This window comes from Hemibagrus wyckioides, linkage group LG09, assembly GCF_019097595.1.
Source record: "Hemibagrus wyckioides isolate EC202008001 linkage group LG09, SWU_Hwy_1.0, whole genome shotgun sequence".
Classification (NCBI taxonomy): domain Eukaryota; kingdom Metazoa; phylum Chordata; class Actinopteri; order Siluriformes; family Bagridae; genus Hemibagrus; species Hemibagrus wyckioides.
Genome location: NC_080718.1, coordinates 19,299,628 through 19,323,151, shown reverse-complemented (window position 1 = coordinate 19,323,151; position 23,524 = coordinate 19,299,628). Strand labels below are relative to the sequence as shown.

At 39.8% G+C, this 23,524-nt stretch overlaps 1 protein-coding gene across 3 annotated transcripts; it reads right to left on the bottom strand.

The window, feature by feature from the left end:
- Positions 1–150: 150 nt before the first annotated feature.
- On the bottom strand, positions 151–22,207 carry ddhd1a (DDHD domain containing 1a). 3 transcript variants are annotated; one of them, XM_058399349.1, is made up of 14 exons: positions 21,075–22,207; positions 18,253–18,429; positions 13,684–13,779; positions 10,824–10,952; positions 10,462–10,609; positions 7,498–7,607; positions 7,152–7,258; positions 6,796–7,046; positions 6,622–6,697; positions 6,001–6,150; positions 5,848–5,912; positions 5,255–5,427; positions 3,515–3,688; positions 151–3,395 (listed from the first exon to the last, which is right to left on the bottom strand). In XM_058399349.1, exons 1-14 carry the CDS (start codon positions 21,742–21,744, stop codon positions 3,214–3,216), a joined length of 2,508 nt encoding a protein of 835 aa, XP_058255332.1. In that variant the 5' UTR covers positions 21,745–22,207; the 3' UTR covers positions 151–3,213. The 3 variants fall into 3 exon arrangements, with proteins under 3 accessions (XP_058255332.1, XP_058255331.1, XP_058255333.1); XM_058399348.1 differs by having other exon boundaries at positions 152–3,398; positions 21,075–22,206; XM_058399350.1 differs by lacking the exon at positions 13,684–13,779 and having other exon boundaries at positions 152–3,398; positions 21,075–22,204.
- Between the last annotated feature and the right edge of the window lie 1,317 nt (positions 22,208–23,524).

Here is a 23,524-nt window from a genome sequence, read left to right as displayed (position 1 = left end):
GCAAACACGCTGTAAAACACCCTTTATAAGGTTTGTCCAGTAATGCCCAGCCTGAACATTCAGAGCATTCTTCCATGTCCTCTGGCTGCGTAACCAATCCATCCATCCATCCATCCAAAGACAACACAATACAGAAAGACAAATAAGGTAATACCTTTTATCATGATGAAATTAGTGCAGGCAATGTGCATCATTGAGCATAGAATCAGTGTAGACAGCAGTCTTGTAAATATTTTGAAAACACCCTTCACTGTGGAATTCTGCTCGTCCTACACACACATTTTTGGACTCCTCCACTTACATGTTTCAGGCAACAATATTCTGTTTACGATCACCACAGAAATAGAAACAAAAAAAATGAAAAACATTTCAAGTAAAGGACTGTATGCTGAAAGAAAGAAAAAAGCACTGTACCAAAACGAAAAAAGAAAAAGAGTAATGCTTTAATAAACTGAAATAAATACAGTGTTATTCGGATGGCAGTTTGAATCCATTACAGGCATGGGTTATTGCACAGCATGTCTTTCCAAGCTTGTACATTTAAATAACAGTCATTTGGGACATGGTTTGAATGAACTAATAATATGTTCGGGAAACCTTTAAGCTGCAGAACAAAGTACATACAAGAGGATCCTTTATTGTAGTATACCGGAAGATTAGTCATGAATTTCTCCAGTGATAATTTGGTAAGATGCCCTGATAAAAGGCCAATTATAAGTTAGCAAATACAAAAATAGCATTTGTAGCTTATGTTATTCAAGAAGATCAGAGATTATATCTCTAAACATCCCAAAAAAAAACCCCCTCAAACCTGAGCATGCATCTGAGGAATGCCCACATCCTGCATATATTGTAGCACACATTCACTTATTGTGCCCATGCCAAGTGTTTAGGTGAACCATTTGAATCTCTTAATTACTGGGCTGAAAGATCTTGAAGCAGCACTAATGCAGAAAATGTCCTACTGCATTTATGAGGCTATAAATTGCCTAAAATTATTCCATTAGTCATTGGTATAACTGGAGCATGCAGAGAATATGAGGCACAGCCTGGAGGGAAATAACAAAAAACATGTCCTATGAAACAAACCCTCCATGACTCTGACCTGTTTTGCCAGTGATTAATGTTTAAATGGATAATGTTATCACAATTCAAGCAACTGAGGACAATGCATTCTCTTCCATAATGCAACACAGGAAGAACCAAAAACATAAATGCACATCAAGAGCATCTTTTATTCTGTTCTGTGCAATTTATAGCCGTGCGGTAATGTGCAAGGTCTGGCCCTTCATTAATTTCTGTTTCCTATTGCCAATAATAACAGTGAGTCATAAATAACTCCATTTCATCCTTCAGTGCAAGGGGAAAAAGCCATGTCAGCTTCCCAACAGAGGGTTGGCTCTGTGGTCCTCAAAGGCAACCTGGCCATTTTGAAATATCCACACAGGCTAACAAACACTTATTAACTGCACTTGTGTGGGCATACAATGACAAAAACAAAAATAAATAAGCATACTGCAGCCCTTGCCATAGAGGGGTAAAGCATGGCCTTTGGGGATTTCAAACACAATGTAGACACAAAACGGAGCAGATGCTGGCTGTAAAAAAAAAAAAAAAAAAAAGTTGGTTCCATTTCATTTTTTATTGATAATCCCTCTGGTCATTCGCTCCCCCCATTGCATATCTAATATCTCAAAAGTGCTTAAAAGACACAAGACTAAAAGCTTCAACATGAACTATCTATTCCTATCAGTAAGAATTTTATAGCTAGAACATTTGGCCTCTGATTGGAACATCACAATTTTCAAGGACTATTACTGTAATTTCACAACTGATAACTAAATATATATAAAATATATATATATATATATTTCTGTTTATTACTATGGGCCTAAAGGTCAAAGGTGCCTGAATACCACATTACCGTGAGGCAAAAGAACATTGGAAAGTAATGCCTAATCTCTGAGTCCAGACATCTTGGCCTAATTACTAGTGTAATTACATAAAAACAGAACACCCAAATCAGCCTATGTGATTCCACTCCACTGTATTTGGTGGATGAAATCAGGTTGAAATAATAAGTAAGAATGAGATGATCCCTTTGAAGCTAAACAGTAGTTCTAACACTCCAAAGTAACAATGCACCAGCACACACATATGCAGCAGTTTAATGCATCAACACGTGGCCTGACTCAAGTATGACTGTATAATGTTAAGTTTGGCTACAAAATCAATGCAGCAGCAATTTCATCCTCAAAACTCCATGCAAATTAGAATCAGCCATATTACTGGCTTAGGAAAATGCACTGTTATCTTTGTATCCTTACAGCACCATCTGGTTGTAAAATCAATTGAATATGACAATTGCTTCTTATTATATATCTCCTGTACAAAAAGGACATTCCTTTTTGTTAATGGTTCACTCTTCTCCAGTTTGAGAATCCAAATATTGTCTGTCATTAAAGAGGTCCAGTATTCTCCAGGAATATTACAGTAAAAATAAACATCTAAATCTTGAAATACTTTCCCCAAAAAATTAGAGTACTATGCACAATCCTCATATATTACTATATCAATAAATAAAGATAAAGTGTTGCATTGGGTATTTGCTTGGTAAGTGTCTCCATGTGGATATTTTTAACATTGTGCAAATGAAGAATAAATAGCCTAAAGAAATGGACATTAACAGAATGGAGTGGTTCATGCTTGGGTGTTGTGTGCCCTTAAATAATGTCTGGTTTAGGCTTTAGAAAAAATGCAGTTCCATAATACGTGTGGACTGGTTCAGGGTTGGTGAAGAAAACACACACACACACACACACACACACACACACACACACACACACACACACACACGCCTTGCACATCCAAGTGTACATAATGCCAAGCATGGTAAGGGACTGGCTGAAAAGGCCTCAACAGCACCCAAAACAAAGCCTTACAAAACATTCCTAGGACTAAAGTTATACTCAATGTCTCAATGTATCAAAGAGTTTGCCCAGTAGGAGTCGATGGTTACCGGGTTAATGGGAAAGGTTGTTGCAAAAGCAACAGGAAAAATGGTAATCAGTCTTTGTATGACAAAGAAGCATTTTTATGAGGCAAAATGAGGGAGTGTGGGAGGGAGGGAGTGTGCTTGAGTGTTTTCATTTTCTTTAGGAGAAGACAGATCTATCTGTGTGGGGACTGGACTTGTGTGGTCATATCTCTGGGTCACTCAGGGTCAGGACTGTCTTGGCATGTCTCAGATGAGCTCTGTGATTTGTATATGAAGGTCAGCAGGAACAGGGCCACATCATGAGAGTTCCAGTAGGCTGTGTGAGAGGTGACTGCTGACCAGTAGCGGCTCTCAACCAAGCCTTCCCGCAGCTCAAAGTCAATGCGGTGCTCCATCTCTGCTGCAATAAAAAAAAAAAAAAACATTTAATATTCTCACACAGCCTATCCAAAAGAAACATATAGACAGCCTAAAATAATTATAAATGAGCTACAGATTTAATCAGTGAATGCACACCTGTAGTATCAATGATGGTGGAGGTAGACTGGGACATGGTAGACAGACCATATGCCGACTGGCTCTTCTCTTCACCCTCCACTGCTGCAGAATCCACTCCTGATGGTTGACTGCTGGAGCGTGAGAAACGGGAGAACAACATTCCTCCAATGCCTTTGCCAATGCTGGCAGCACCTGAACACAGCAGAGTGCAGAAGTCTGTACACAAGCTACACACATCTCTACTACCCACATTCAGTATTCAGTCATCTTCCACCAATGTTTTGGTAAAGTACAATACAAAAACATATCTATGCTCCCACATAGTGTTACCATTGCTGAGTGCTGTATACACTAGAGAAGTACCCTTGTGAATTTGGTTACCCTATTTTATCAGGCAATCATGGGTATTGAAAGGAATATTAGAAGAGGGCAAGGCTAAGAAGCCAATAACGGACTTCTACGGATAATGGAAGCAGGAGATGAACTACTACTTCCTTAGGATCAACGAGTTTGCATTGGAGAGTGTAAACAATTTCTGACACCTTCTGAATTACTGGTCTGTGAACACATCAACGCCATGATGAAGAAGACCTGTCAGGGTCATTACTACTTTAGACGCCTAACAAACTCCTGCACCCTTAAGAGCATCCTGATGGGAAGCATCAGTCTGGTTTGGGAACCGCACAAAAGTGGACACTCCAGAGGGTCGTGTGATCAGCTGAGCTTTGACTCATCTACACAACACCCAGTTACTCTCGTTTGTGGCTTACTTCAATTCTATTGTTTATTCTATCGTTATGTCACTGACAGTTGAAAAAGCAATTCACTGCACATTTCACTGTAAACAGGGACCTATGGGCAGAACAGGAAATTGATCAGGTGCTGCTTTAGGAGGCAAAATCGCACGTTTGTTATAAAATTTACTGCTTAAAAATCTTCTTAGAAATATGCCATTTCAAGAGGGCAAACTATTGGCCATTTTCTCTCATTCTTCACTAGTTGTGAGGCAGACAAGAAAAAGCACAGCACATATCTTAATGTTGAAGAAGTACTGTCATACAAAAGAAACCACTATAGATTCCCGCCCATGGCATGGTTGGAACTGTATTCGGTTAGCAAACTTACGCCACTGTATGGTTGAAGAATCAGCTGGAAAGGCTCCAAAGTTTTCCACTAGATGGCACTGCTTAAAACTACTGACCTTATTTCACCGCCAATATTTACCACAAGGTGGCAGTAAGATCTCCAAATAATCTTCAAGGACGCCATGCACGTTCATTACAATACATCAGTAATACCATTTTAAAGAGCATTGAACTTTATTAAACACCTAGGCATGTGAAGTATCTTAAGAAGGTTAGAACCAACATACCACTGTATGTATCTGGTAATAACTGTATCAGTTCCTTTGTACAGTCTGGCCATATGAAAACTGAACATGTAGATGTCGTTTATACAGTGTAAGAGTAACCCGTTTCATACTTATTTAAAATAATTTTCACTGTTCTTGCTCTGTATATATACACTTGCTCTGTATACCTTTGCAAATACTTGCAAAATACCCCTGGCATTTTTGGTAACAGAACAAAAGATATCTTTTGTTCTGTTACCAAAAATGCCAGGGGTATTTTGTGTACGGTATTTGTGGTTTGGGGTCCATTATGATGAGACCTTTAAACCCCATGGCAATATGTCTAATTGTAAAAGATACAAATAATGTTTCTAATGTTTATTAAATGGCCTTGAGGCAAGAGGTACCCAGTATGCTGGCCTTGCCCAGTGTGGTGATGGAGTCTCCATAGGGTCGTCGGGACATTACGGGCGATGTACTGGGGCTGGGGAGGCTTTCAGTGTCTGAAGTGGGATCCTTCACTGGGTTCAGGAAAATGGGTTTCATTTCATCGTATAGTGTTGGATTGGAGGTGTTGCACCTGCAGGCACAGTTTACAAATAGCTGACTGTTTAAAAAACAGACGTAGTAAAATGAAGAGTCAATGTGTCATGTCATACAGTTTTATCTAATGCTTTTTTTTTGAACATTAAAAATATAATACTGACTTGTGAAAGAAAGCCCAGTGAGGAGTGGATAATGGTAAATGGTAGTGTTAATTATGCAACCTTTTTTACAGTTTACATCGAAACACTGGGCATGCTGAATTAAATGTGTTGTAGATACTGAGTCACTTGAAATGACTAATAAATAATCATTAATAAAATAAATGATCCTGTATAAACATGTGTCATAATAACAATTACTTTTAATATGTTAGATCTTGCTTATAATAAACTGATACACACGTTAAATAAACCCAATTTATAGAAAGTACATTCAACAAACTGACAAAACTTACCAGTGTATTTGGACAGGTGCAATATTGCTGTAGTGTTTCAACACAAGAGGCTCCAGTCGATATGCCTGTCATATATATGGAGATGATGTTTTTAAAAAGTGTTCAAGTACTACAAAGAGTGTAATAATTACTCAATCATACAGATTCTCTTACCACTGGGTCTGTGGGGTGGAAGATATTGAAAAGGCGCTGGCAGATGGATTTTGGCATGATGTGGTCCTGGTATCCACTGTTCCCTGGTCGAATGCCACGCAATGCCAAGAACACAGCTAGGGGAGAGCCCATGCAGAAATAGTTCTCTACCTATGAGACACAGATCGAGTTATTCTACATGCTATACGGCGACCTCAGTCAAATGTGGTTTCTAATCTGAAATACAGATGGAAATTTGTAAAAAACTATTTAAAAAATAAAAAAAATGTAAAGTGTCTTAAGGCGACGGGCCACAATGAGCCATCAGAATGGCAGAAGAATTTATGGTTGAGCATCAGCTACAGCCTCCTACTTTACCTTCACAATCATATACCGTTATATGAAGTATCAGACAGATGCACTTTGTAGATTAATAATAGTTGCTGACTGCCTGATCTATCTGCTGTGATGTCAAATCAGCCCCTTGTATCTTAGCCACAGAATCTCAAAAGTGTATAACATTTCTCAAAAATGAGTATGGAGTAGCTCATTGTCAGCTCCTTTCTTGCAAAAATATACTTGCAGGCATGCAAACACTTCAAATATTTGTTCTAGGTAAATCAGATTTATTCCATAATATACCTTAAACTTCAATTCAGGAGCAGCAGGAGGTTTAGTAGCCTCCAGACCCTGAAGCTGATCCTCCAGTTCTCGCAATCTGATACAAAGAGAAAGCATTTAAAATGAATACTGCAGGTGATCTGCAGATAGGAAATATGCAAAATAACAGGGACTGTTCTGTAATAAAGTCAGCACCTTTGTCTGGCATGTTGCACCTGCTCCAACAGACGGCGCTCATTGTAGCTCATCCAGCGCAACTCCTCATCATCAGGCTCCTGAAGGCGAAAACGCACAGGGTCCCAGCCTGTCATGATGTCATATGCAATCACGCAGCCTAGAGAGTGGGAAACGATGGACACTTTGCCCCCTTTCTGCTCAAACTCTGGGTTCCGAGAGCAGAAGAGCGAGTACAGTCGGTTGAGTTCCTGGGTTAGGCCTTTAGTGATCTACACGTTTTGCAAGAAAATCAGTTCAAATGCAGTTCAGTATGATTAACCAGTGTATTCGAACACTAACAATTTATTTTTAGGAATTAGGGAGTATAATTTTACCTCATCTCTGTAAAGAGGGCTGGTGTAATACATGATGTCCATGGCACTGCTGTTCAGTAGGTCTCTCAGCCCCCGCACTTTATCTAGCGTGATGGAGTCGACTGTGTCTACAGAAACAGCAGTGTTTACATTTAGCATTCAACGATAATCATCATTGTTCTTGATTGTGCTTTTTCTGAACTGAATGTAGTATAATAAAAGGTAGAGCACAGTCAACTCATCACAGATGGTCATGTGCATACATATGTGGGCTTGTGTACTCAGGTATTAGTGCTAGACAGGTGGGTATAGCTGTTGTGTATGACAGCAGCAAGGACAGGCTGTCTGTGAGGAATAAGTCCAGTACCTCCATCCAGGGACAGTTTGGAGCGCCACTCTACTGGCAAAAACTCGACATGCTCCTCAGTGTGCTCGGCGAAGTGTTTCTCTTCCATTTTCCGCACAGCCTCTCGCAGCCTAAACATATGCAAGCATGCGCACACACACACACACACACACACACACACACTGACTGATATGGCTTTAAGGTGGCCTCTGTTCTGTTGTCGCACACTGAGGCTCAGTCACGTCACTGCCTGGCCAATAGCAGCACCGCGTTAGATAATCTCATTACTGCGCCAAAACCTCATGCTGACCTGCAACAAGGCAACTGACACTTCATTCTACATATTTCATAGCAAGTTTGAATGTAATTGTGATAGTCATGACTGCAGATCATTTTCATAACACGACTTGTGTCACTTGTTTACCAGGCTGAATACACTGAAATTCAACCTTGGATAATCTTAGTCACATTTAATTAAATCATAGTGACATTGTGAATACCATGCTGTGTACAAGTGCGTGAGAAGTTATTCAAAGCCTTTTCAATAGCCACAGAGTCCAAACTGGCAAAGAGGATTGAATAGGAAGACTGCTGAAGAAGTACACTTGAGTGTAAATACATAGTCATGTGCACATGGACACAAAAGGAGACTGAACAAGGGAATTAAAAAAAAATGATGAGGAGATAAGTGGAGACAGTAATGATCAAGTGTTTTCTTAGAAGGTAGTGAGCAATCCACATTCCCTCAACAGGGAGTGGGCTTAGAGCCTGGACTGATCTACTTTACAGGCTTAACCCACTAAGCTCCAAGAAGAGAGCAGGAACTAAACCCTGCCAACCAGCAAACATTACACTCTGCCCAGCTTTCTGATAGCAGGAAAGCAAAAATGGTTATGAAAATGGGTATTTTTTTATACACACAGGTTGCAACTTGAATAAATTCCAGTCTAGGAGCTTTAATTTTCGATTTAACTACATTTTCCCTCTGTAGAATGTTGTTAAATGCATTCAAGATAACATGACTTATCTTCAAAAACAGTGGTACAGCACATGCCTCAGGAAAAGGTCTGTTATTATATGCCAACAAGAATAATCTGGACTCCTCATGGTAATCTATTCCATTATCTTCAACTAAAAAAGCTTCAATTTAAAGGTCAGCTATGCAGAAGGTAACAAAATATACAAACTTTAAAACATAAGGTAGAACTACAGGTGCTTAGAACAAACTGAGAGAAAAAAAAATTAAGAATGGCACAACCAACCAACTCAGATAAAGAGCACCCTTGTCTGGGGGTTTATTTACAATAGAAAAGGCCATAAAGAGGTATTGCAAGTACTAAGCATAGTTTATACAATGTTCTTGCTGTATGAATGCTTCATTAGAAGTGTTTCAGATTTATATAAATAAGATGGGTTTGCGTTAGGTTGCTATGACCACCTGCCTCATATTGTGTTGGTCCCCCTTTTGATGCCAAAACAGCCCTGACCTGTCGAGGCATGTACCCTGAAGGTGTTCTGTGGTCTCTGGCACCAAGATGTTAGCAGCAGATCCATTAGGTCCTGTAAGATGCAATGTGGGGCCTCCATGGGCCACACCTCACAACTTGCAGGATATAAAGGATACTTACAGGACTATAAAGGATACTTTTGATAGAAACTGACCACTACAGACCGGGAACACCACACAAGAGCTGCAGTTTTGGAGATGCTCTCATCCAGTCGTCTAGCCATCACAATTTGGCCCTTGTCAAACTCGATCAAATCCTTACGCCTGCCCATTTTTCCTTCTTCTAACACATCAACTTTGAGGACATAATGTTCACTTGCTGCCTAATATATCCCAGCCACTAACAGGTGCCATGATGAGGAGATAATCAGTGTTATTCACTTCACCTGTCAGTGCTCATAATGTTATGGCTGATCGGTGTATATTAATAATTATTTAATTCATATTATGATGTTAAGAGTTGTTTAGTGACTGATTTACATGTTCATTTTTTCTTGCCACCATGACCGCCTCTACAACACCGATATCTATTCAGCGGTGGTCTCTGTCTATTATTAGAAAAGCTAGAAGTGGCTAAATCAATTATTTAGAGCAACATATAGGCTACAGTGAGCACCTACATACCTACAGAGTTGCTGTGTCCCAATTCATCTTAAACTAGTTTACATTTGAGGATTTGTATCAAGAAAGTATGCAAGCACAGGGAGATCTGAAAGCATCATTTAATGAAACAGAAACTTGTTGCCTAGTTATGCAAACTGTCACGGTAAACAAACTCCTCGTTGCATTTCAGCTTTTCTTTATTCATTATTCTTAATATAATTTGTACTTAATGTTCCATTCTCTTGATTAATCAGTCAACATTTCCCTCTAAAATGTATCTAAAACCTGGCAAACAGTCACAAAACTCCTCTTTCCTTAAACAAGGAATTGTGGGCAATATTAGTTGAAAAAAAGTGTCCACAGGTTCAAACCTCAAAAAAACCATACAGAATTAGTAGACCATCTGGGTACCTTTGGGGTACTTATTTAATCATACTACAATTTGGGACATGATAATTCTAATCTGGGATACTATTTAGGATGGATAGTACATGAATTGGGAAACAGCATGTGAGCTTATATAGTAATTGCACTTGACAAACTGGCATTGAGCATAAGAAATTGAATTCCACTTAACACAGCAAAAAGGAAATATGAGCCTAGTCTCAATATGCAGGCATATACAATAGCTGCACTCACCATTTTCATTACATATTAGTTATTTTCTACAGAGCAGCAAGGGGATATTTCAAACATAATTTATTCATATTAAATAAGACCCTAAACTTTATACCGTCATTCTTGAGGCAGACCAAATTGAACCCTCATTGTCTATGACTTAATGCAGAAAACACGCAGCACAGATGAAAGGATCAACGACTAAATCGTGTAAACATATTTGACAGAATTCTGCTAGTCAGTTTTTGAATACTTACATGCCTGTGTTCTTAATAATACGATCTTTGTCCATCTTCTGGCCAATGCCATGAACAACAAAGACAATGTGGGTTGTCTGAGGGGGTTTATCTTCCAAAGAGGCCTCCTCCACATAGCCTCGATGAAGCCTGGTGCCACTGCTTGAGGCTGGGATCCACAACATGAAGAAAGATTATTACAGTCCAAATCAGCTCAGGTAACAAACACCTGCCATTTTTGGAAATTGGCTTAGGTATTACAAAGTTTAACATGGTGCAGCACTGAAGAATGGTAGTTTCAGAACAGTTTAAAGCAGGAGAAACCAGTCCATTTTATGCCTGCATGTTTTTATGTGAGGCTGAGCAGAAGTGTAAACACTGACCTTTCGAGAAGCCAAGCTTCTGTGTGACGGTGCGGGCGATCTTGGAGGTGGTGGCGTCACTGTACAGATACACCTCATCGACACTGTGCCAGTCAACATGGCTGCGACTCAGCTTTAGGCTGTGGATGGCTATAAAATAACACATGGAGAGTGAAAGAAAAAAGGGAGGAAAAAGAAAAACAGTTTACAGAATTCACTTTAGATACATGCTGTAACACACAGCCAGAGTTCTGGATTAATAGTTCATGGAAGTCGAACTAAAGAAAGGAAAAATCCTAACTTAAATGTACTGATATTTCAGTTCATACTTGAGTAATTCTAAAGAGTACAAGATTGATTCAAATAACTTAATGTGAAATAATAGACTAGTTTCAAAAAGGCGTAACGCTTTCTACACCATCCTCGGCAACCCGTGTCTTTATAAACCTCCCTTTTGTCCATATAGTGTGTTAGGCAATGCCTACGTATGCATATTACAAACTACTTGTATACTTAAGGCAGAAAAATTATATTTTTGTTATGCAATCATACGAGTATAAAAAAAACACTTTGCATCCACCACAATAAAAAGCTTTAACAGTGGTGGTTGCACACTTGCAGGCAATAGTGTTAACATCTGAAATTCAATAATAACAGATAGCTGCCTGAGTCCAGCTTCAACCTTTGTGTAGCATGGACGGGACAAATAGGAACTGAAATATCACCCAAGGGAGTACTGAAAAGCAGTCTCTCACTCCTCAGGAAACAAAGAAGTGTTGATAATAAATAATGCTAAAATTACTGAATCACATGAATGCTGCTTTGGAGATGTGTGCTCCTAATTCTGGGTCCTCAGTTTACTGCAATAGTCACAAGGTGTACTGTCCATCAACTGGGATTAGACAGGAGCACTATAGCACAAGCCAAATACATTATGAGACATATTTGACTGCCTGGCTGCATTTGACAATTTTTTTTTAAAAATGGACATAATACATTAAGAAAGTAGTCAGAAATTATATCTCACAGCTACAAAAGAAAAGTATGCAGAGCTACACAGGACAGAATAATGAACACTGGTTCTGCATTGTAATGCTTTTGCACAGGAACATTCATAACAGTGCTCCAGTTGTGTCCATCACTGGCACTGTGTGTGTGTGGGGCTCTCATTCAGGCTGGATTCTGTTCACTGCAATCTCTTTGCCTGTAATTTAATTTTAGCATTTATAAGATGCCCTGATCATGGCTTTTTCAAGTGGCTCTGTTGAAAAGATTTAGAAACATATAATTTAATTAACGTACAAAAAAGTTTGGCTAAAAGATTGAATACAAGAATGATGCAGAACACTGGGATATTATACAGGCTGTTGAAACTGTGGTGCCATGATGAGACTACTGTATACCTCCAAATCTCAAATTCAGGTCATAAAGAGATCAAGCATTCAGTAATTATCATATACCCAGTAATCACATTATATTCTATGATAGAAAAAAAATCCAAAACAAAACATGCCCTCTAATTCTGGACAAAATCTGTAAGAATTTATGTCCATAGCAAACAGAAGAACACACCACATCACACAGAAGCACACTGTAAAACAGGATGTTCTAAGTACAACTTAATACATATGATATTGAAATAAGCATTTATTTGCTGTCTGAATAATGACTTAATGTAAGAAAACGTGTCCATATGGAAGGAGAATAAATCCCATTTTACAGGACAAAAGAGCACACCAGGGTCAAACATGTAACTGGAAATCTGAGATTTGTTTTCAGAATAAAAGTGTACATCAGACATACAGATTCAGAAGAGATGGAGTTCTGTATTCTTGATATGTTTGACTCTGGTTAGGTCAATCTGAAGTGCAAGCATAGATTCAAAACACACCGGAAATGGAGCTGGGAACTACAGAGGTAAGACTAAGCAGGGGTCCCAGCACTTTGAACAGAATAGGGAATGAAGGATAGTATAATGACTGAAGTATTACCATACAAAACCAGGGAAAAAAGTAATATGCACCAATTTATGCTACATATGTAACTGGCTATTGTGAATGAACCCTTTGGGTTATGTTGCCTTCTGTGTTCACATGGGAAAACAACAGTATGTTAAATGGTAAAGGATTAGTGGGGGCTATAGAAATATTATCATTAAAATTTAAGCCTAATAAGAGATAAAAATTAGATGTCATACTGCAGGAGGGCAGAATACCTTCAGTGAATATGGAAATGCAACCGAACACCCTACTCCAGTGCACACAACATATGGCCATTACAGCGCAGAAGAGTGGAGTACACTACAGTACAGTGTTTATAGAGAAGGCTGAGGAGGCCACTGATGCTTCTCTTGACTCCCATAATGAAGGCTGGTGTTGCAGGGATTCATTCGTGAAACCGAACATGCCATCTGGCAAACAAACCACTCTATTAAACATGGCATTATTATGGTTTAGTAAGATAAAAATGATAGGAAATGAACAGATCATCAGGGCTTCCTCATACACCCACAGCAAGAGCAACCAAAACACACCGATAAAACTTTAATCACAGTGCCTACTGGATGTCTAAGTCTACAACTAGGCAACACTAAAGCTAATTAAAGGAGAACAAGGCCAGATTTCAAAAGAGCCAGCAGTGCATTTAGATGTCCACTAGAACGGCAAGCATTAAAAAGAAATGTTGCTTAGAAGTCAAAATCAAAACACAGCCCAGCCTACTGAGTATGAGAGGTTCTGAGCACTAGCACTCTCATATTCATACAAATTATGTGATCTAGGCCTTGTTCTAAAGCAAGCAGAGCTCACCTAATAGGAAAAGGGGAAAGTCCAAAGATAAAATCCAAAGGGAATCGAAGTCAAAGATGCAGGAAATACAGTACCTTGGCAACGCTTTCGCTTGTGGCCTTTAGTACTCCTCTGATATCCGCTCCATTTGAACAGAAACGGGAGGTAGAAAGGAGGAAGGTGGGAGAGAACTAACAAACCAAAAATCAGTAAGTGGTCATAGTAGTGACGGGTCTACCAAGTTAACAATGTTATGCAGCTTAATTCTTCATATAGCCCCTTGCAGGCTTTCCTAAGACCAGAGATGCCTTTAGCTGAAACTTGTAGTGTTATAATCAACTATATTCATATACAGTATGTTACTGCTTGTTATAGGTTTATTTACTATGAGGTTACTGTCAGTTAAAGCAAAGCAGAGAAACTCAGTAGTAGTTCTACAATTCACAAGTAAAACCATTTTAATTTATAGGTAATGGACAACGACCGAGACAGGTGTAGTAAGGAATATGTAAAAAGGACCATTTTTTTCATTTAGGACATCTATACTGTTGCCCAGCAGACCCTCCAAATCCAACACCAACTAACTATTACCAATGATTATGTATACCATAACATGAGGCATAACATTATGAGCACTGACCGGTGAGGTGAATAACACTCATTATCTCCTCATCATGGCACCTGTTAGTGGGTGGGATATATTAGGCAGCAAGTGAACATTTTGTCCTCAAAGTTGATGTGTTAGAAGCAGGAAAAATGGACAAGAGTAAGAATTTGATCGAGTTTGACGAGGGCCAAATTGTGATGGCTAGACGACTGGATCAGAGCATCTCCAAAACTGTAGCTCTTGTGGGGTGTTCCCGGTCTGCAGTGGTCAGTATCTATCAAAAGTGGTCCAAGGAAGGAACAGTGGTGAACCGACGACAAGGTCATGGGTGGCCAAGGCTCATTTATGCACATGGGGAGTGAAGGCTGGCCCGCGTGATCTGACCCAACAGCTCAAATTCCTGAAGAAGTTAATGCTGGTTCTGACAGAAAGGTGTCAGAATAAACAGTGCATGACGGGTCAGGGCTGTTTTGGCAGCAAGAAGGGGCCAACACAATATTAGGCAGGTGGTCATAATGTTATGCCTGGTCGGTGTACTTAGTCCTCAAAAAAAACGAATAAATAAATAAACAAATTTATACAAAATGTTCACTCAAACAATGCATACGTAGTGTAGTGCTCGGTAAGACATATCTGGGTATGTTTGATTTAAACGATCTCTTGCCGTGTTGGGGTTTTAACGTCTTTTCCTCTCTCACACACACAAACATACACATCCGCTCACCTCTCCCCATTTAGCCTAACTGATATTGTAGTCCATGAACAGAGGTAACCTGTGTGCTGGTACAGCTTTAACATGGCACCCTGCTTCACAACTGAATACAAGCTAAACCTGAAGAGGACTGTGGAAACCAGCGTGTCCCCTATATCTAGTAAAAGGAGGTAGGCTGATATTCAGATCCCTCCAAAAACTAGTGTTTGCTATGTAATTAGGCCTATAATTATTCTAAGACACTGTTGTTTGCACTTATGTGACACTGTGTGACTCTCTGCAATGATAAGGTTATTTTTTTTTTTTAGCTCCTCATGCCAAACAAGCCTGCCACGCCTGGGCTAGGCTTTGAAGAAACAATTAGACTTGCAAATTAAAGCAGAACTGCTCTCAGGACAGAAGATGTGACTGACTGTTTCAGAGAGACTGAAAGCTTTGGGCCATTCAGCAGCGCTGTCAGGAGCAGTCAATATCATGTCCTGTACTATCCACGGATCCACACAGAAACACTTTCCTGGTTGAAAAATATCTGCAACTTAATGGCAGTATATAAAATAGCAAATTCAGTACAAATATATTGTATCCTAATCAATCATTTATAACTTAACAATTCTTAAACCATCACAACCCTTTTATAATTTCCCTCACATACAGCTAGGTAAGCAAATAAAGAAATTTAAAAAAAAATTACAAAGTGGCTTACAGGGCCAACACTAGACACCAGACATCTTAAATTCTCGGCATACTTTCTGACACTGATATAGGCGTAGAGTTTCTGTAACTGCAGTTGAGGAATGAACACCATTCTTCCAAAAGATATTCACTGGTGGTGTTCTGATTATAGCAGTGCTGTTTGTTCCAAAATGGAGACAGAAAGCCAGAGCATATGATTATTTTCAGTCTCATCAATCCATTCAGTGAGCCCTCATGCCCTGTGGATTCGAGCACTGCAATCCTAGAGGAGATCATTCCCATCAAAATAAAAACGCTTCATCATGTAATAAATGTTATCAGCCAGAATGACGTTTTCCCCTATTGTCAAAAACTGTCATAGAATCTGTCGGTTCTATAAATGTGACGTTACAAGTAAACCTTCATGCTTTCATAACACCAACCTAGCCTAGAGGGCTAGAACTATGCAATCTACATTTCTAAAAATCAGCAAAAGTCATGGCTGTGTAATCACTAATTACTCATACAGGAAACAATATGCAAGCAAGTGTAGGAACATATTTCTGCTTTTTTCTACTATGAAATTTGCTACCAAATTCACATCAACAATCAAGTGGAATACAACTTTCTGCCCTGACCTCATTCCCTGGATTACTACTGATCACAAAATAAGAAGCCTGTGTATAAAATCTAGATTTACTGTAGAGAGCAGCATATTTTCCTGCAGCACATAGCACACAATTACTTGATTTCGGACAGTGGTGCGAAACCAGTATTTGCATTTTGCTCCGGCTGACCTGATGACCTCTTTGAGCTCATGTTGCAGAGCATACAAGGTTAGTTTTCCCCCAGTGCTTAAGAAATGTGACCGACTAGAGCAGCTGACATGGTCATACTGTACGTCAGCTGGTATCAAATTAAAATTCAGTGTGTAGTTTAACAAAACGGATTCGACACGTAACCGTGTCATTTCCTAATGGAGTGACTACTTGACCCGATCTCGTGATTAAAACTGCCGACATAAAAAGCAATTACAGCCACTGAATTAGGTCAACAATATTTAACTGTAAAGGTCCCCCTGGTACCTTTATTCGCTAATTATAAAAATGATTCATTTCTATGTGACATTGTGAATATGGTGTATATGCCTATGATGTAAAAAAAAAAAAGAGAGAGTTGGACAATGACACATATATATATATATATATATATATATATATATATATATATATATATATATATATATATATATATATATATATATATATGTGTGCGGTGTAATTATATATATATATATATATAAATAAAATTACACCACACACGCACTAGTTCTCATGATTCATGAATCTTAGTTCCTTTTACAAAACCTCACTAACAACTGAGCTTGACCCAGTAAAAGCAGAAGAGGAGAGAAATGACAGATACATATATTTAACCATGTACTGAACAGCTTTCCATGTAAACAGATAGAGCTTTGTAATGTAACTGTGTAACATGTAGGACAAGTTATTGGCATCACAAACTGGTTCTACTGTGTGTACAGCAACAGTAAAATGGCAAAGTGTTATTTCCTCTGCTACATTTTTTTGTACTTTGCTCACCAAGGAGAATGCAATTTCAAGTAGTGTTCAAACGGTGCGAGTAGACAGTGTAACAAAGCGCTGCACCATCTGAGTGATAACATTTGATAAGAAAAACCTGGCCATGAGATCGTATGTATATTAAAGCTAAAGCTGCAACTGTCACAGCAACATAATTCATTCTTTCTTTTCTCAGTCATGTGATGGTCATCTGTCTCTGTCATACATTATTCTTTTTAAAGCACCCTATAGCTACAGGGAAAGTAGGAATGACCTTGTACCACACAAGTCGGAGTCTATTGACTAGTCAAAACACATAAAACCCTATCTGAATAAAATCAACTGCGTCTTTACACCCTTGTTTAACCAAGTCAACTCCCAGACTATTTCAATGGCTTCAAATCTCACGGCTGTCTTTCAATCTATCAGTATAGTAAAGGTATAACCAAGGCACATGTGATCAAATAACATTTGCACGTTACTCCAGGGGAATGAAATTCTCTCTCAAAGACTGAGATACAACCTGAATGAATTCATTGAAATGCACTTATTGAAAGTAAAATCAATGACATTTACCATTATGAATAAACTCAGTTATTTGCCCAAAAAGATCTTTTTTATTACATACATATGAAAGACTCTCCATTCAGTCTGGGCTATAAAATGAGTTTCTCACACACTAGCCATCCTGCAGAGGTTTGAGATATACAGCCTAAAAACTCTGCAGAGAAGTAAATCATAAATGTGCCTTACAGATCCACTGCTATAACCCTGGAATTTGATGTCTACGGCAGTAAAACAGGCCTTGGTAAATAACTCAAATGACAACCGCAGCCTTTACATCGAGTCTATAACTCATCCAGACAGCATCTACTCATATGTATTTTTACAGCTGGCATCCCATTACAAAATTAATGTGGTTTGCGTACAGCAGCATCTTGCCTGATATGTAATCAAGTATCAACTTCAAGACAAATGGGGAGAGGGAGCTTTCTCGGTCTCACAAACACACACAAACATCTGAATGCTCTCTTTCCCTTTTTTTTAACTAAAATTCACCTCCATGTGCTGTAACAATGATGTACATGCTTACCATCTTTGCTATCCACGGTCATGGCCACCACATCATTTTCTAAAGTGTCCTGCATCTGTTGTCCCCGGAAGCACATCAGGTGCTCCTTCTCCAGGAGTTCACTCTCATCCTCCTCCATGGGTGTCCACGTGCCGTCTATAAACCACTGTCCCCTCATTACAGGGATGCGGTCCTGCTCTGTAGGGACAAGAGCAATTTAAGCATCTATCTTCATTAGAAATTTACCACAGAAGATTTGCAGGGTTTGGCATACGATCATGGAGAAAAAAACATGCACCTTATTCTGACAAGATCAATTTCATCGAGTAAAGGCGGTACTACCCTTTTAAAACGTTGTGGATATTTAAGTCACATGATACCATATACTCTTTTGTGCACATTCTGAATGCAGAAAATATTATGGATCACTTATTAGATTTCTTTTTGGCATCATCTAGTGTAAGATGATTAAAAGAGCTGAGAGCAACATTCATTTGTTTCAAGCAAGTAAAACGATACATGAGACTGTGGCATATGTGAATAGAAAGTGTCTTCATTCTTATCATTACAGCCCCTTTATTCAGTCTGCGTTTAGTCAGATCATGCTTTTCTGATTTCTTGATATGGTAAGCGTTTAATATGGTCTCACACACACACACGATTAAACACAGTATCAACTCAGATGAGAATACAAATATCACATTGAAACAGAGCTGATTAAAATGGCAGGTAATTTAGTCTGTCGTTTTCTGAGGGAGAAAGGGCCAAAAAAAATCACTATCATGGCTGAATTGGATGAAATAAAATCACAAAGCAGGACCAAGAAATCCAGCTTTCAAATTGAATCCCAGGCAAATAAGTCTTATGGATGTTTTCACACAATGTCTGAATATTCAAGTCTGCTCCCAAGATCGATTCTGGGCTCCTTTGAGGGAGAGTGTCATCATCATGGGTTTGTTTACACACAAATCCCTCCTAGCCATAGAGCACCTGGTTAGATTTACATCACTTCTGCTAAGTGAAGGGTTCCAAATGGAAAATTGTTTATTTACTGTTTAAAGTTAATTTAATCGATATAAATGTTACTTTTGTCCCTTAACTATGGCTAAACATTTTAACCAGTCAAATATTTTACTTGTAACTGCTCAGTAGTTTTGTAATGAATGACTTGAGCTAGCTTAAGATATCAAGAAAGCTCCTTCTTAAATTTGCACTTCACAAGATCCTCTTGCCTTTTACTTCCTATTTTGTGCCTTTGTGAAACAGAAAAAGGAAGTAATGTAATGCGTTACTGTCTGGTTCTAGATGTGGAACACTTCTGCTGATGTTGTATTTTGCAGCTATGTTAATGTTAGTCTGAAAGAAAGGCCACTGTTTCAGGTGGACTGAGGTTGTCTGGACTGTACTCATGTTCAAAAACAGCTTTTGTATGTGAACAAAGCATACTGAACTACTGATGCACTACTGGAGACTTGAGTCTGGGGAAAAAGTGCAAGATGAAAATGCCTTTTTGTTTATCCACTGGAGAGTTATGGGGGAAAAAGACATTTCTAAAACAATGGCTTGACCAACACATTCAGTCAAATAACAAGAAAGTCTTTGAGTATAATATTGCTAATTCAGTGTCTCAGCATACTGTGGCTCAGGCCTGTGTGACTGCTTCAAATGTACTAAAGAATAAAAGGCGATGCATTCATCCAAAATTTTCCATTTTCAAACTAATAACACTTTGTGTAAATGAGCACCGTTTTATGGGGTTATTCCTGATAATGATCCGACACCAACACCTTCTTATTAAACAGGCCTGCTCTTTATAAGCTTGCCAAATTACAAAAATAGCTGAGAGATGAAGGCAACGTGCTTTATCACTATTTACACTACATTGTCAAAAGTTTTGGGACACCCCTCCAAATCATTGAATTCAGGTGTTGTTTTTAAGGGGTTGGGCTTGGCCCCTTAGTTCCAGTGAAAGGAACTCTTAATGCTTCAGAATACCAAGACATTTTGGATGTCATCCCGATAGCGAGCCAGGCCTTCTTGTCCAACATCAGATAAGTTGTCTTTTTATGTCAGATATACATTATGCACAGTGACATTCTTTCTTTGCATATCCCATCCTTGGGGGTTGGGGTCAGAGCACAGGGTCAGCTATGATACAGTGCCCCTGAAGCAAGGTGGGTTGGGGGCCTTGCTCAAGGGTGACAGCTTGGCGGTACTGGGGCTTGAACACCGATCTTCCGGTCAACCACCCAGAGCCTTGAGCTACCACCGCCCCCAAAGTTAATGTCTGTATGGCTTTCGAGCACAGATGCGGCTTATTCTTTCCAATATTGTTTCCAGTGCCTGAAATCACAAACACACTTCTGGAGGAATGGTCAAAACCTTGTGGAAAGCCTTCCCAGAAGAGTTAAAGCTGTCATAGCTGCAAAGGGAGGGCCAACTCCTTATTAAATTCACGTGTATGTAAAGGCAAATGTCCTAAAACCTTTGGCAATATAGTGTATGTGCAAGATCAGGGTCATGTTAGTGAGCATAACACTTGTTGATGGCATAAAATATGCAGTGGATCTAACAAGACCTACCAATCCAGTTTCCTGCCAGTTCACAATGCCCAAGAAAATACAATCAATAAATGTCTGTAACCTTTTGAACCCAAATCTGTATCTTTGTTTTAATGGTTAATATCAGTGGAGTGTTTAAACCTAGATATTACAGATATCATGCAACACATCTGACAGAAGAGCCTTGTCCCTGAGCAATAAGGCAATCACACTCTTTAACTGGTATGTTCACAGCCAAACTGTGAAAAAGTCATCATTATTAATTAAAGTACTAAGACTCACGGTTCCAGTACACAGGATAGCACTCTTTCTCTCGGACATCCACCTCGTAGAGTCCTCCTCGGACACACACTGCCTCAATGCTGATCGCCAGGTCACTCTCCTCGAGCTGTTCGGAGCTCTGGACCGAGGCCACAGCTGACGCATGCTCACATTGATCCTCTCCATCCGGTACCGCGTGGCCTGGGTTGCTCTCCTGGACCGGACTCAGCTCACACAATTTGCGGTACATGAGCTCGATTCTCAGGGAGTCATGCCCGACGAAAGCTTTCCACGTCTTTTTGTCTTCCTTATAAAACCAGCGCACTTCCTCGGGGCCGAGTTCCTCCACGACCTCAAAGCGCGGTCTGGGAGCGCCGGAGCGGTATTTCCTCCTGCTCTCCAGCGGACTCGTGTTCCCGTTGTTCTCGCTGTAGTCCAGCTGAGAGCCTTCGAGGTAGGACTCGGCAGCATTCCGGTAAGACTGGTCCAAGTGCAGCGCCATGGCGTCCGGCCGGTTATGGAGCAGCCCCAGGTGCCTCTCCACATCCGACTGCGCCGCCAGGGATTCATCGTAGGAACACGAGAACCTGTCATTACCGAGTCCCCAGTTTGGGCTCCCGACGATAGTCTCTCCGTTTTCAGGACTCTCCGGGGGACTAATGAAAGGCGTCTTATTCGTAAAGCTGCTCATAACCGTTTGCTAAGCGAGCTACCCCAACAACATGCGACCAGCCTTCTCAAGTACGACGGCATAAGCCCTGACACTAAAAAAACAATTCTTTTATGCATCACTACATAAATATAATTAGAGTTGGGTAGCTACATATGAAATATAGCTACACGTAGTTATCGGTGTCAAGATAAATATGCCATGCTAACAGGCTAAGTATTTAACTCAAACCAATGAGCGTCGCATTCTGGCTGGAAGGCTGGAAATCTACTCGTCATTCACTCTCTCTCTCTCTCTCTCTCTCTCTCTCTCTCTCAACAAGCTTCTCCAACTACCGCGCTAACACCAGAACCGTCTCCGTGAAGCGTTGTAGCGAAACGTCCTCGGCGTTGCTCCCTTGTAGCAGCGCTTTAGCCTTGTTTTGCTGCTCTTGCCCCGGCTGTCAGACTCGGCGGAACTCCAGCGCGAATCCGTTCATTTCCAGTCCAAACAATTTGCTGGCGCGCGTGGTGACAAGTGCGTAATTCACGCTCCTACGTAACTCAACCCTGGACGTGGCGTCGTTACGTAAGCTTTCACCGGGAGCGCGCACGTTCATCCCAACGTGGGAGGAAACGGCGCAGGGTTCTTATCTATCTATCTATCTATCTATCTATCTATCTATCTATCTATCTATCTATCTATCTATCTATCTATCTATCTATCTATCTATCTATCTATCTATCTAATGGGTAGTAATAGCGAGGGTCATTAACGAAGATAATCATTATAAGTATTGCGTGGTCACTAGCATTGATTTAGGTTTAAATGAATAGTTTAGACAGCAGTATTTGCCTAGGTGTTAGTCACATGTTAAAAGAAAATACTAAAGGTGGTATTCATTTATACACTATTAACCCTTAGTGCTAGTCCCAAAGACTGGAGGGTGGCACCAGGAAGGGGATCCGGCATAAAACCTGTGCCAAAATCAAATATGCGGATCAGATGATCCGCTGTGGCGACCACGATCAGGGAGCAACATTCATTTAAACACTAATTCATACATCACTGCTTTATCTTAATTAGGGTCACAGCCTAACCTAGGGACAGAGAGTGCGACATCAATCCACCAGGGCTACATGAACACACAGGCACATACTCATTTACACCTACAGCAACCAGCTCTTATGCTGAACTTCATCAGCTGATTGTAGTCTTCTCAAATAACTATCCTTTTCCTTGTACTGAGTGACGTCATATCAACAGGCCCGCTTACACTGTAATCAGTGTATAATGACCATTTACTACTTTTAAATTTGTTTATAGCAGTATTGGCATTCGATCGGTTAATATACAGACATAGTGCTGACCTTGCTAATCATTGTTGTATTTGGAGAAGGCTATCATCAGCATTTAAGTTACCATCAACATGCTACTTGTCATTGTCGTTGCTCTACTTCTATTTCAGTCCAAAGTGTCGCAAGAATGTTTAGAGTTCACTACCCCAAAACTTAATCACTATTACACTGCATTATATAAACAAATCCATTTAAATTCCTATAGTCATTTTTACATGACGTCCATATGATGGCGCTGTTGGCCTTATTTTTGATAACGAGACCTCAGCAACGATCCAATACTTCCAGACCACTAGCTTTAACAAATTCACACTCCTAAGAGTGTGTTTGACATTCAGTTTTTGACCCACTGCTGTATTCATTATTAGTTTTCTGGACATGAGTCTATATCTTGCATCTTCAAAAAAAAAAACCTGAGGATGCGGTCCCCTACTTTCAGGCTGTTGAGTCAGTCGGATTGTGTG

Bases quoted from the DNA above. Each gene is read 5' to 3' on its own strand.
- ddhd1a (XM_058399348.1), bottom strand. From the start codon at position 21,744: ATGAGCAGCTTTACGAATAAGACGCCTTTCATTAGTCCCCCGGAGAGT. The intron at 7,259-7,497 runs GTACTGGACTTA...CTGTTTCTGTAG, and splicing joins CAAACTGTCCCTGGATGGAG to ACACAGTCGACTCCATCACG. The intron at 3,399-3,514 runs GTGTGCATTCAC...TTTTTATTGCAG, and splicing joins CACCATCATTGATACTACAG to CAGAGATGGAGCACCGCATT.